General features: G+C 42.0%; 1 protein-coding gene across 1 annotated transcript in view; it reads right to left on the reverse strand.

The window, feature by feature from the left end:
* LOC149280889 (lipoxygenase homology domain-containing protein 1-like) overlaps positions 1-11,257 on the reverse strand; it is a 55,130-nt gene extending 43,873 nt beyond the window's left edge. The window contains exons 1-2 of the mRNA XM_089499990.1: positions 10,924-11,257; positions 7,934-8,048 (exon numbers count right to left, since the gene is read on the reverse strand). Coding sequence (XP_089356116.1) covers positions 7,934-8,048; positions 10,924-11,257 — 449 coding nt within the window. The remainder of the gene's footprint in view (positions 1-7,933; positions 8,049-10,923) is intronic.
* Between the last annotated feature and the right edge of the window lie 2,270 nt (positions 11,258-13,527).

Here is a 13,527-nt window from a genome sequence, read left to right on the forward strand (position 1 = left end):
TTTGGAAGAAATGCCAGAGAAGCCGTCACACGGCCCGATTGTTCACCGCTTCCAAAAGTGTTCCCTGTCCGTGAAACACGCACAAAAGTCACGTCCAGACATAACCATGAGGTCTCCGCGCATCACCATCAATACACAACAACCCCACCCCCCCGCTTTCCAAATACAAAGTATTCCTATTCACGTACTGTGGAGATTTTCAGCTGACTTTCCTGATTCTTAATAAAGAGATTATTACAAGCACATGCGGTATATTGGAGTTGTGGTCCCAAATAGTCAATGGAACCCAGGCCTACTAAATCGTGGGACTTACACTACCGTTCAAACATTTGGAGTCACTTTTTTTTTTAAGATTTTGTCCATTAAAATAACATGAAATGGGTCAGAAATCCAGCACAGACGGGGTTAATGTTGTAAATGATTATTGTAGCTGGAAACGGTTGATTTTTAATAGAATCTCTTCATAGGCGTACAGAGGCCCTTTATCACTCCCATCACTCCTGTGTTCCAACGGCCCTTTATCACTCCCATCACTCCTGTGTTCCAACGGCCCTTTATCACTCCCATCACTCCTGTGCTCCAATGGCCCTTTATCACTCCCATCACTCCTGTGTTCCAATGGCCCTTTATCACTCCCATCACTCCTGTGCTCCAATGGCCCTTTATCACTCCCATCACTCCTGTGTTCCAATGGCCCTTTATCACTCCCATCACTCCTGTGTTCCAACGGCCCTTTATCACTCCCATCACTCCTGTGTTCCAATGGCCTTTTATCACTCCCATCACTCCTGTGCTCCAATGGCCCTTTATCACTCCCATCACTCCTGTGCTCCAATGGCCCTTTATCACTCCCATCACTCCTGTGTTCCAATGGCCCTTTATCACTCCCATCACTCCTGTGCTCCAATGGCCCTTTATCACTCCCATCACTCCTGTGTTCCAATGGCCCTTTATCACTCCCATCACTCCTGTGCTCCAATGGCCCTTTATTAAGGATAATTGATGGTTGGAAAAGTGACCCCAAACTTTTGAATTGAATGTGCAAATAATTCTGGTTTTACCATCTCCAACGACTTGAGAAACATTGTTTCTGTGATAAGATCCAATTACTGATATCTCACTAAACTGTAAACAACTAAATGTGTATTTGATTGATGTATGATGTCATTTTTCAACCCGATTACCTATGTAACAATTGTATCATTGTCATATGAGTTACATGTTTCCTAAATCATGCAATAAATAGCGTGAAATAAACACTGTGATTCTTTTAGGTGAAATAAATTAGCGATGAGCCCTGTGTTTATAAGTAATTTTTTTATCATACAAAAATTAGTGAAATTAATAATAATAATAATTATTATTATTTATTGTTTTGTATAGCGCCATAATATTCCTCTTGCCTTTCTTTTTAAGTGTGCGCTTTACACAAACATTTGGGGACTCTTTTATGCTTGTAGATGAACAACCAATGTTTTACTAATCACAACCTAGCTCTTTAGGATTTTCCTGATCACACCCCAGATTGTAGGCTGATTGAGAGTCTTATTTGCCATCAAAACTTTCATCTTGCCTTTCACTTTGGGTTATTGCCCTTTACTGGAATGTCTGGAAATCTTCTCAAAGAATCCATAACCCTAACAAATCGTTCAAAAAAGTCAGGTTAAAAATATCCACATTACTTAATACTCTTGTAACATTTTTTTGTAGCATCAGACATTTAATACACGGTAACCGTTGCCATGGTTAACATTAAATGGTAAAATACATTTTTTCCTTTATCCTTTTTTTGCCATAAATTCAAATACTGATTAATCAATAGAAGGGATACGATTCGTTTGCTGAGGTTCATCTTTTTACGGAGGGTTTTTGATGTATGCATGGGGGGGGGGTATGCAAGTTCTGGGGGTGGATTTTTGGAACAATGAATTCCTGGTCACTGCTATAACTATGCATTCTGCAGGGCTGAGGGGACCATTCTTGCAGAAGAATGGATTTGGGTTACCCCCCCATAATGCATTATGATAGAAGATACTTTAATCTCACCATAACCAACCCACAAATCACCCTTGTCCCTGACTTCAAGGTATGTGGATCGAATAGCTACACAGTAGATACATATTAATCCTGCATGGACTCCCCCCCCCCCCCCCACACACACACAAACTATTTGATCTATACATTTTGTTATATTTTTGGTTTGTGTTATTATCCCCATAACTGACCCACAAATCACCCTTTTCCCCGACTTCAAGGTATGTGGATCGAATAACTACACTATAGATACATATTAGTCACCTATGGACCCCCCCACACACACACACACACAAACTACTGTCTAGCCTTTTGATATATCTTTGGTTCATTTCAATCTCACCATAACTGACCCACAAATCACCCTTTTCCCTGACTTCAAGGTATGTGGATTGAATGACTACACTATAGATACATATTAGTCACATATAGAACCCCACATACACACACACACAAACTACGGTCTAGCCAAATACTGCAGAGCAATTATCTTTTGATCTATACATTTTGTTATATCTTTAGTTTATTTATATCTCACTATAACTGACCCACAAATAACCCTTGTCGCTGACTTCAAGGTATGTGGATCGAATGACTACACTGTAGATATATATTAATCCTACATGGACCCCCCACATACACACACAAACTACTGTCTAGCCAAATACTGCAGAGCAATTATTACTTGATCTATACGTTTTGTTATATTTTTGGTTTGTGTTACTCTGCCCATAACTGACCCACAAATCACCCTATTCCCTGACTTCAGGGTATGTGGATCGAATAACTACACTATAGATACATATTAGTCACCTATGGACCCCCCCACACACACACAAACTACTGTCTAGCCAAATACTGCACATGAATTATTGTTTGATCTATACCTTTTGTTATATCTTTGGTTTATTTCAATCTCACCATAACCGACCCACAAATCGCCCTTTTGTGAATTTATTCCACTGACTTAATGCATAACAATACATTTTTTTGATCATCATATTTCACTTTAAAAAAAATTTAAAAAAAATATCTGAGGAATTAATCTTTTTTTTCCCTAAAAGTAAAGCTCTTGAGTTTTAATCAAACTTTTTTGACATCGGAAAAAAAAACATTTTATGGCAAAACGGATCAAAGTGAAAATGTATTTTAGACACAAATTCTTCTTTGAAATACATGACGTTTGCAGCTTTCACCTGCGCCGTTCTGCAGACGGTGAAATTGCAAATACGATACTTTATAACCACAGCATGAAATATCATGTATTTGGATGCAATCGCATCCTAAAAACACCCAGAATCACAGAGTTAAAGCACTGGTGTTACGGGGGTCCGCGGATAGCGGAGAGTGGGGGAGTGTTGTCCAATGGGGGCCCCCAACACCAGCGCAGCCAACCCCCCCTCTCAGAATTATATACATTCCTTTTTAATCATTTTTTTTTTTTAGGCTTACAGAGCCACCTGATGGAGTTTACCGAAAGTCACATGACCCAAAGCATTAGTGTAACCGTGTGAGGTCATGTGACATCAGGTGACTCGTTTCCCCTGCGTGTATTCAGACCACCCGTGAAGCAGCAAGGTAAGGGAGGGGCTTAAAGGGGAGGAGCCTAGAGGGGAGGAGCTTACCCCCACACACCATAACGCTCAATGGGGGGAGGACTGCGTTAAAGCCCCCGGGATTTCTTTGTATACATTGTAAAGGAAAGAAAACGTGCATGCAGCTCTTCCCGCCGTCGGGACGTAACACCGGCTCTCGTTCTGAAAACACACGGCTTTCCATCCTTTTTTTTTTTGCCACACAGTGTAAATTTGTGAATTTAAAAGGAAATATTGATTTTTTTGTTTGTTGGTTTTGGTTTAAAATCAAGAAGAAGGAAAGTATTTGTTGGCTCCGGAGGCTGATTCTAGAATCTCTCCGACGTGGTTCGGGAAGACAAAGAGATCCGCGTCGGGTCAAGGGATTAATTACAGATTCATTGTAGATTAGATCGTTTTGTAAATCTCGTGTATAATGAATTGGGTAAAAATTCCAGCAGAACGGGATAAAATGAGTTTGCATGAAAACATACAGTTTCACAGCAGATCTTCCTCATTCGGCCCCCGTCTAGTCTGCCATTTTTTCAGTCGCTGGTCTCGTCTTAGATTCAGGAGCCATATGTCTATCCCATGTGTGTTCAAATTCTATTACTGTATTAGCCTCTACCACCTCTTCTGGGAAACTGTTCCACTTGGCACAAACGTTAATACTCCAGTTTTGGGTAATTTAGTAATACGCTGAAGCAAATTTTCACGACACCTCATAATTTTATCTTTTCGAATATTAAGGCTGATCTCTACCCAGATCTCCGTTTCACAGGTAACCCTTCGAGTGCCTGCCGCCAGTGACTCAGCATTTGCAATGAATTATTAATTAATAATTATTCTACGTTGGCTGTAATTGGATTCCTTTAACTTCATCCCGTTCCCGTGTCCTTAGGTGCTCTCGCTGCCGTGGACTTTTTTTATCATAGAAAACAGCACAAAAGCTTTTTCGGTTTCTATGGCAACAGCCTACCATTGATTGCTTTTACACACAATTAAGCATTACTGGCCAAAATGATAAATGAGACACCATGTTACGTGATTAAAAAATGATCTTTGGGAAGGGTTTTGTGTATGAATTAATATTCGTAGATGAGACAGAAGCATTAAACGGTCATTTTTTTTTTTAACTTTAATGCATTATTGAGGATCTTATTACCTTCCCTGCCTGAAACCAGTGTAAAAAGTGGTCTTATCACCATAGTAACCAATGAAATGGTGCCATAAGCATACCTGGGAAATCTCCAGGTTTATTCCCAGGATCGCGGGAGTGGGGTCTTGACACGCTCCCCTAACGTCAGCGGGAAATCCCCCGGACGGCAGGGGACCGCCCACCAACATCAGGGGACCTCCCCCTGACATCAGTGGGACCTCCCCTTGACGCCAGGGGTCCGCCTGTCGGTGTGCAGTCCTGGCCGCGTCCCGCAAGGGAAGGCTCCGGGAAGCCGGAGGCCAAAAGTTCCCAGGTATAGCCATAAGACCGCATTCCGAACTTTGTGCTGGTTCCGTTGAGATCGCGGGACACACGCTATTTGTCATGGGGAAGTGGGCGGGAAGAGGGGCAGAAGTGGGCGGGAAGAGGGGCGGAAGTGGGCGGGGAGTGGGGTGTGCCGCAACACGTATCCAGCTGTCGGTTGCACTGATCGCATTAGGCAGTCGCTGGCCTTAAAGTGCCAGGGCCAACACGTCATTGCCAGGGCGGCCCTGCTTGGTACCCTAGCCTGTTTAGAATAGATAGTTACCCCGCCAATCACATGAATAGGGGTCCACTTGGTGCCGAAACCACTGGGGACTAATGCACAACGGGGATGTGAGCCATTTTTAAGTCAACAGGTTAAATAAAGTGTATAAATAGTCTTTTGGGGCCAGTATGGAGGCTTTTACACTCTCTCCGGGGGCTCTTCTAAACCAAAAGAGAGGGAATAAATAAATTTACCGTCGGGTGACAGATATCTCACACCATCATCGAATGACCCCAGTTTAACATTTAAGCAGCCACTGGTAAAACCATCAGTGCTACCTGTTACAACTCCCACTATAGCAAATACAGAACATGCTTTACTGAGAGGGTGGTAGATTAGTGGAACAGCCTCCCAGCAGAAGTGGGAACTTAAACATGCATGGGATCGACATACGGCTCCTGAATCTAAGACGAGACCAACGACTGATTAAGGTTTGAGTCTTTACAGCAGGAGAAACGGGGGACTAGACGGGGGCCGGATGGGCCAATCTACCGGCAGCTTCTGTGTTTCTATAACTACAACACAGAGGACACACATGCGTCTATTATAATCAATAAAAACTCACGCTGCCAACTGCCCTAGAAACAAACGCGCCTCAACCCCTGCACGGGGGCGTAATATCATGCAACGTTCCAACATGATATATTTTAAATATTAAATGCCTTATTTAAAAAAAAATACCAATTTTTTGGGGTGAATTTTTTTAAATCTTGTATCCATAAAAAAATTTAAGGGGCATTAAAAGGGACAGCTGACATTACTATTCATTAAGCTCATTAAGAACGCAATACAGCGACACAACGTATGACCTCATTATTGTTCCTGCCCAACCGACCGGGCGTGATAACAGACGGAATCGCGAGAAAAAAGCTTTCATTTTCAGTGTATGGCAAAAAAAAAAAGGCGTTGGAAACCCCGTGTATTTTCTTTACCATTTCCCACACCGCGCTCTGAACAGAACGCAAAGCTCGGCGTCACTTCTCCTAACACTTAAAATAGCGGAGGTACCTCTTCTCTGTGCTGTAAGGATAAAATGTCAGCTTTAATCAATCAAATAGTCACCAAATTAATGAAATATAAATCAAATTTCAAATATCAAAGAGGGAGATGCATAAAATGTCTCACAAAACACAAAAGCAGTTTATTTATATAAATGCTTCTGTAATAGATAATATTTAATTTTGATTTTTGGGGCAAGAAATATATACACTACCCTTCAAACGTTTGGGGTCACTTAGAAGTGTCCTTTTTTTTTTTTTTTTTTTTTTTAAAGAAAATATCATGGGTCAGAAATCCAGCGCAGAAAGGGTTAATGTTATAAATGACTATTGTAGCTGGAAAGGGCTGATTTTTAATGGAATCTCTTCTTAGGCCTACAGAGACCCTTCCCATCACTCCTGTGTTCCAATGGCCCTTTATCACTCCCATCACTTCTGTGTCGCAATGGCCCTTTATCACTCTCATCACTCCTGTGTTCAAATGCCCCTTTATCACTCCCATCACTCCTGGGTTCCAATGGCCCTTTATGACTCCCATCACTCCTGTGTCCCAATGGCCCTTTATCACTCCCATCACTCCTGTGTTCCAATGGCCCTTTATCACTCCCATCACTCCTGTGTTGCAATGGCCCTTTATCACTCTCATCACTCCTGTGTTCCAATGGCCCTTTATCACTCCCATCACTCCTGGGTTCCAATGGCTCTTTATCACTCCCATCACTTCTGGGTTCCAATGGCACGTTGTGTTCGCTGATCCAAGTTTAAGTTTAAAAGGATAATTGATGGTTAGAAATCACTTTTGCGATTATGTTACGGGCGGAAATTTTCTTGTGACCCCAAACATTTGAACATTAGTGTGTATATAATACCCAGCAATTTAATTGACTTTTCAGTTACTAATGCACTTTTGGATTGTTGCTCTAGAAAAATGTATAGATTCATTTTCAGTTTTCATACCAGCGACATCTTTGGGTATACCCCGAAATGCGTACAATGTTTTTTTAATAAAAAATATAATTTTGTTTAATTTGCTCTTTTTTTATAGTTAGACAGAGTTTAATTAAATTAAAGGGGGCCAATCTTCGGCATGGTATGGGGTGTGTAGGTAAAAAAAAATGTTAGAAAAGGGGGTAATTCTTTTTTTAGAACAGCATAAACTAAAACAAATTGGTTTTAAATAAAATGTATTCAATTTTAAACTCATAAAAAAAGTAAATGCTGATTATTGACAGATTTGTCAATTTGCAATATTAAAGTAAAATATTCACTAATATTCACTCAAAATATCTTCACCTCCCAACAAATCACATTTTTCATAAAAGTTATTATCGAGTCGCTACAATAGGACCTTCACGGTGGGCGTTTAAAGGGTTAATACTTGAAGTCCCCAGGTACGATCATACGTTACAGAAAGCGATCCCCTGCGTGATTCGGAATGCACCGTCATAATCCGAAGCGCTGTACAAAGGGCACACGGGGGGTCAAAAGTAGCGCATCACATGTCCATTAGGACTCATGGAATTAACCCATTGTGTGCCAGATGGCCTATAGCCTTGCCCATGGACTTGGGATGACTTACTTGCTGGTGAGGTGAATCTTCGGAGTAATCCCGAATTCTCCAAACAGGGTGACGAATACATTGGCGTCGGTACCGGCCCCCCGGACATCCCCCGTTATGGTGACCACCTCATATACTGTCAGAGAAAAAAATATTATTGTTGAAAAAAATTCTAATTTGGGTGATATTACGAGTAAAAGTGTCTCCGCTGTAAAATGAATGGGTTAGTAGTGCACCAAATGCAAAAATGATGTTTTCAACCCCCAAAAAATGATTTCTATCGCAGACGTCATCGTTTATTGAGTTATATAGCGCCGTCATATTCCGCAGCGCTGTACAATGCGTAAACGGGACATAATAAGGTAGGGAGGGTCCTGCTCAAAGAAATATTTCGTAATTACTAAAATGCTCCATTTTTATACCGCGTTAACGGCCCTTTCATGGCTCAGCGGACTTTGTGCTCTATGATCGAAGGCTCTTTTGATGTGATTGGTGATCGCAGTGATCACATGACCGTCACACGGGCTCCCATTGGCCCCCTGTACCGGTAACCGCTGTGTCACTTTGCAGTTAGTGGTCCTTGGCGTTTTCTGGACTGTCTCGGCATATTTGTGGCTGTTGTCAGCTATGGTCAAAAAGTTCTAGTGTACTAGTAAAAATATTTACACGTATAATAGGAGTGCGGATAAAATGCCCCCCCCCCATGAGTAAACTCTCTCGTGCCCGACTACAAGCTGCCTTTCTGCAAAATCATACAGTGGGGTGAATTATAAGTGTTGCTGGCGGGACATTTTTAGGGGGGCTTTATAAGGGGGGCATTATAAGTGGTGCTGGTGGGGTATTATAAGAGGGGCATTATAAGTGGTGCTGGTGGGGTATTATAAGAGGGGCATTATAAGTGTTATTGGCGGGGCATTAGAAGGGGGCATTATAAGTGTTACTGGAGGGGTATTATAAGAGGGGTATTATAAGTGATGCTGGGGGTATTATAAGTGTTACTGGAGGGGTATTATAAGAGGGGTATTATAAGTGATGCTGGGGGGTATTATAAGTGTTGCTGGCAGGGCATTATAAGGGGGGAATTATTAGTTTTGCTGGGGAAGCATTATGAGGGGGGATTATTAGTGTTGCTGGTGGGGTATTATAAGGGGGGCATTATAAGTGATGCTGGGGGGCATTATAAGTGTTGCTGGCGGGGTATTATAAGGGGGGCATTATACGCGTTGCTGGTGTGAAAATAGCGATAAAATGTGCAAAACTGCAATTGCAACAACGTATATATATTTTGTAACAGATTTATCTGGTCCGTCGTGCCAAAAAGCAGCTGAGAGTAAAAGGTGCAAAATAAAGCAAAAATCAGTAGCTTCAAATTAGAAATAGTTATTGGGCTAGTGTGCAGAAAACAACCTTTTTGGTTTTCAGATCAGCGACCAGAATCCTTAGCAATAAGTGGAATGGCCTCCCGGCAGAAGTGGTAGAGGGTAATACAGTAAGGGTATTAAACATGGGTGGGATAGACATACGGCTCCTGAATCTAAGACGAGACCAACGACTGATTAAGGTTTGAGTCTCTACAGCAGGAGAAACGGGCGACTAGACGGGGGGCCGAATGGGGCCGATCTGCCGGCAGGTCCTATGTTTCTACAGTTAGACTATTCCATTGGTGGCGATGAGACCACGTTCAAAACTTTGCACTCAGTCCTTTCACGTGATACTATATATCATTCTTTGCTCTACCTGTAACTATTTGGCCAATTGGAGAAGGCGAGGGACGGAGTCAGTGACCGGGGATACAAAATACAACAACGGGCGATAAAGGGCGAGGACCAAATGTCAATCAAGTGCCTCCACAGGTGAAAAAAAAGGTGCTTGCAGCGATCCATCAGGGCAAGGGTTGGGGGACTGGCTTCACAAATGATGATGATGACAGCGTCTAAAACATGGAACCCTGAGTCCTTGATGGTCTACCTTTCCCCGACGGTCGTCTTTCCTGTCCACCTTGTCTATAGCCCATGTTTTTACATACAAAGGCACATATATATATACATATACATATATACATATATATACGTGTAGTAAACAGATGACCGCTGTCTTACGAGGTCATGCGTCTTCAAAACAAATAGAGAAGCTTTATCTGAGTAATGAATGGACGGATTATATATTGGGATTAAAATGGTTTTGTGTGTACAATTATTCAGCTTGCGTTCGATGCTTTAATAAAATCTTCCAATTCCGTTTTAAAATGTTAAGAAAAGCGTATTTTTGGGGGGCAAAAATATAAAGCAGCTCTGATAATCCTGGTTCGATGATACGAGGCATCAAGGGATATCATCTCTAAAGGTGCTTAACGCTGTACGGAGGAGATCGTGCTGTGACGAGGGTGGACGTATTCATTAATATGTGGAATGAGGGTGCCTGATAGATGGGAAAGCCGTTGAGTAGAGGTGGTAGGGACCGTTGTAGCCACATTGATGGTAGGTTGTGACAATCAAAAGGCTCCATAGATAATGGATAGCTATAGAACGGATGGTCCAGCTTTCTGGAAAGTTCTATATACAGAATTATTCTCTTACCTTTCTTTTTGTTGTATTCCTCGTCATCGTTGGAATTATCCGAATGGTATCGAAGCAACTCCTGTTCATACATCTCAAGGTAGCTCAACTTCTTCACTTTCTTTCCCTTCTCCTTTGTTTCCTTCTTCTTGTCTCCTTTTTCTTTTCCCGACTCCTTGCTCGACTTCTTTGGCTTCTTCTTTTTCGAATTACTTTCTTCATCGTCCGAATTCCCTTCCTGCTCTTCTTTCTTCTTCTTTCGTCTTTTTGCATCTCCATCGCCACCGGAGTCCTTCGATTTGGACTTTTTCTTTTTCTTCTCTACAACCTCTTCTTCTTCCTCCAGCTCTTCTTCCTCCTCTTCCTCTTCTTCCTCCTCCTCCACCACATCTCGCTTTTTTTTGCTCTTCTCTTTCATATCATTATTGTTTTTCTCCTTAACTTTTTTGAGGTCACCTTCTACAAAGATGTCCTCTTCATCGGTAAGCTCTTCCTCTTCATATCTCCCTGCTTTCTCTTTCTTTAATTTCCCTTTGCTTCCCTTCACCTGACCTTTTTCTTTCGACCTCCTCTTAGACTTGATCAAAGAGTCTTCTTCCAACTCCGGTTCTTCATCACCCGTCAATATACTCTGAAGTGGTGTGAACCCTTCTTTTCGTTCGTCACGACTTTTTGTATCAGCTGACTTCCTCTTGCCCTTCAAGTTAACTTTCCTGTCTTCGACATCTCCATCTTCATCACCATCTTCTCTTTCATCTTGGCTTCGTGTTTTCTTCTTTTTCGGAGACATCACTTATTCATTGATACGTTCCTTTTTTTTTTTTGTTGACTTTTTCACCCTTCGAGTCGAATTGAGTAACGATATGGCCGGCCGATATCGAAACTGTCCAATCAAACGCGGGTTCTTTAATTAAGTAGACCTAGCGAGGGCACATGGTTAAACTCCGATCTTGTCTTTTTTCTGGTTCGAAAGGAAAAAAAAAAATCTACCGGTCTCTGTTACTTCCTAGTCAGTAACCTCATGAAAAATTACTCACTGTTTCGTATGACACGAGACCAGGAGAGAAAGCAAAATGAGAAAAGAGATCCGCCGGGCTACCTTATCTCGCTGGACTACATTTCCTCTCCATTATTCATGGTGTCAGGATCGCTTTACAGATAAAGAGATGACTCCGTTCCACCTCAATATATTCCGGCCACTCGCTCCAGAGCTGGGTGACCAGAAACCACGTGACTTACTAAGATTAAGACACATGGCAGGGACAGGTTAATGTCCCCGACAGCCCCACCGAAGAGGAACGCGTATTAAAGAGTACCGAACCCTTTGGTTGATAAGGTGAGGGACGGACTCCTGCTTGAGACGAGGTTACAAATGTTGCTGGAAGATTCACGGGGTGTCGCTTAGCTGATGAGGTCGGGGGCAACGAAGGATGTTCTCAGCTAGGTGACCACCCGGGCTCTTGTGTCTGTCTTATGAGGCAGCGCTGCTTTTGCCTATGTTTTTGGTAATAAATATGTTTTTGTTTGTTTTATCTGCTATTCTGTCTTTGTTTCAGGGAAGGGGCGGCTTGGGTCAGGGGGTGACCTGAAGGAGATCGGCTCAGGAGAATTTAATGCCAAGATTCATGTTTTTCCACCTGTTAATAACACCTTTGCTCTCTATACCTCTAGGGCAGGGGCGTCCAACCTGCGGCCCTCCAGCTGCTGCGGGACTACATCCTCCCATCCTCCTCAGCCAACCCCTTAGCTGAAAGAGCATTATGGGAGATGTAGTCCTGCAGCAGCAGGAGGGCCGCAGGTTGGACGCCCCTGTTCTAGTGAGACACATACAGTGTTAAGTTTACAAAGTTTGACAAATGATCTTATGAGAAGGGCAATGGATGGAATGATGAGATCGGCAGGAATATTCTGACCATTTTTAAACTTTGTAACCAGAATCCGGTTTTATATACGGGTGGAGATGCCGTATAGCTGGAGTCCTCGCTGGTGGTGACCATATAGATTAGTATAAGGTCCAAAGTACAGAGCAAGAGACACTTTTTTTTATTCTAGACGGCATTCCATCCAATCACGCTGCGCATGCCCAGGTTCCTAAGATGCATATACTATATATATGAACTTATGCATTTTAGTTTTTAAGAATAACAATGACATTTTAATTGTATTTATATATATATATTAATATTATTATATTTTTATTATTATTTTTATTTTGCTATTATTATTTTATTTTTTCGCTCCCTGTAATAAATCAATAGAGACGGATTCTTGTAAAAGTGCTTTCCCCCCCCCACGAATCTTAAACTTTAGGTTAAATAAAAGGTAATGGCGTCAGATTGCGGTCGCCATGCTTGGGCGTGCTTTGTTTTTTTAAAGGGCAGATGGCGAGATAACAAAAGATGGTTATTGATGCATTTAGGAACCCTGGGAAAAGTACCAAGATACCGCCGGGAACTTTTAGTTAACGTTGTCAAGTGTATTTATACCTGCGTATTATTCCGTAATTGTCTGTAACAGGTGCAGCATCCCTGCAAAGTCATTTGGATTCGATAGGCTGCACTTTCACATTCAAATGGAGAAGATGAGCTAGAAACATAAGATGTTGTCTATAAAACGCGGTGCTATCACTATAGATGTAATGCAGGCAGGTTTTACTTTACTCACAGGGTGGTAGGTAAGTGGAACAGCCTCCCAGCAGAGGTGGTAGAGGGTAATACAGAGAGGGAAATTAAACATGCATGGGAGAGACATACGGCTCCTGAATCTAAGACGAGACCAACGACTGATTAAGGCTCGAGTCTTTACAGCAGGAGAAACGGGCGACTAGACAGGGGCCGGATGGTTCTAAACCCAGAATGGTCCTGCTGATTGGGCCATTTCATTGGTTGTTATGTTTAAAAAAAAAAAAACTTCTAGAAGCATTTTCTAGATGCCCCTCTTTTCTTGGCAGGGTTCTACAGCCCTAAAAACCCAGCAAGGAACGGATTTTAAAATAAGACTGCGTAAATAAACTAAATATTTTCATCTAAATCCCTTACTGGGACTCAACTACATAACCGT

Source organism: Sceloporus occidentalis, unplaced genomic scaffold (assembly GCF_023333645.1).
Source record: "Sceloporus occidentalis isolate IW3139 unplaced genomic scaffold, rSceOcc1.0.p SCAF_144, whole genome shotgun sequence".
Classification (NCBI taxonomy): Eukaryota; Metazoa; Chordata; class Lepidosauria; order Squamata; family Phrynosomatidae; genus Sceloporus; species Sceloporus occidentalis.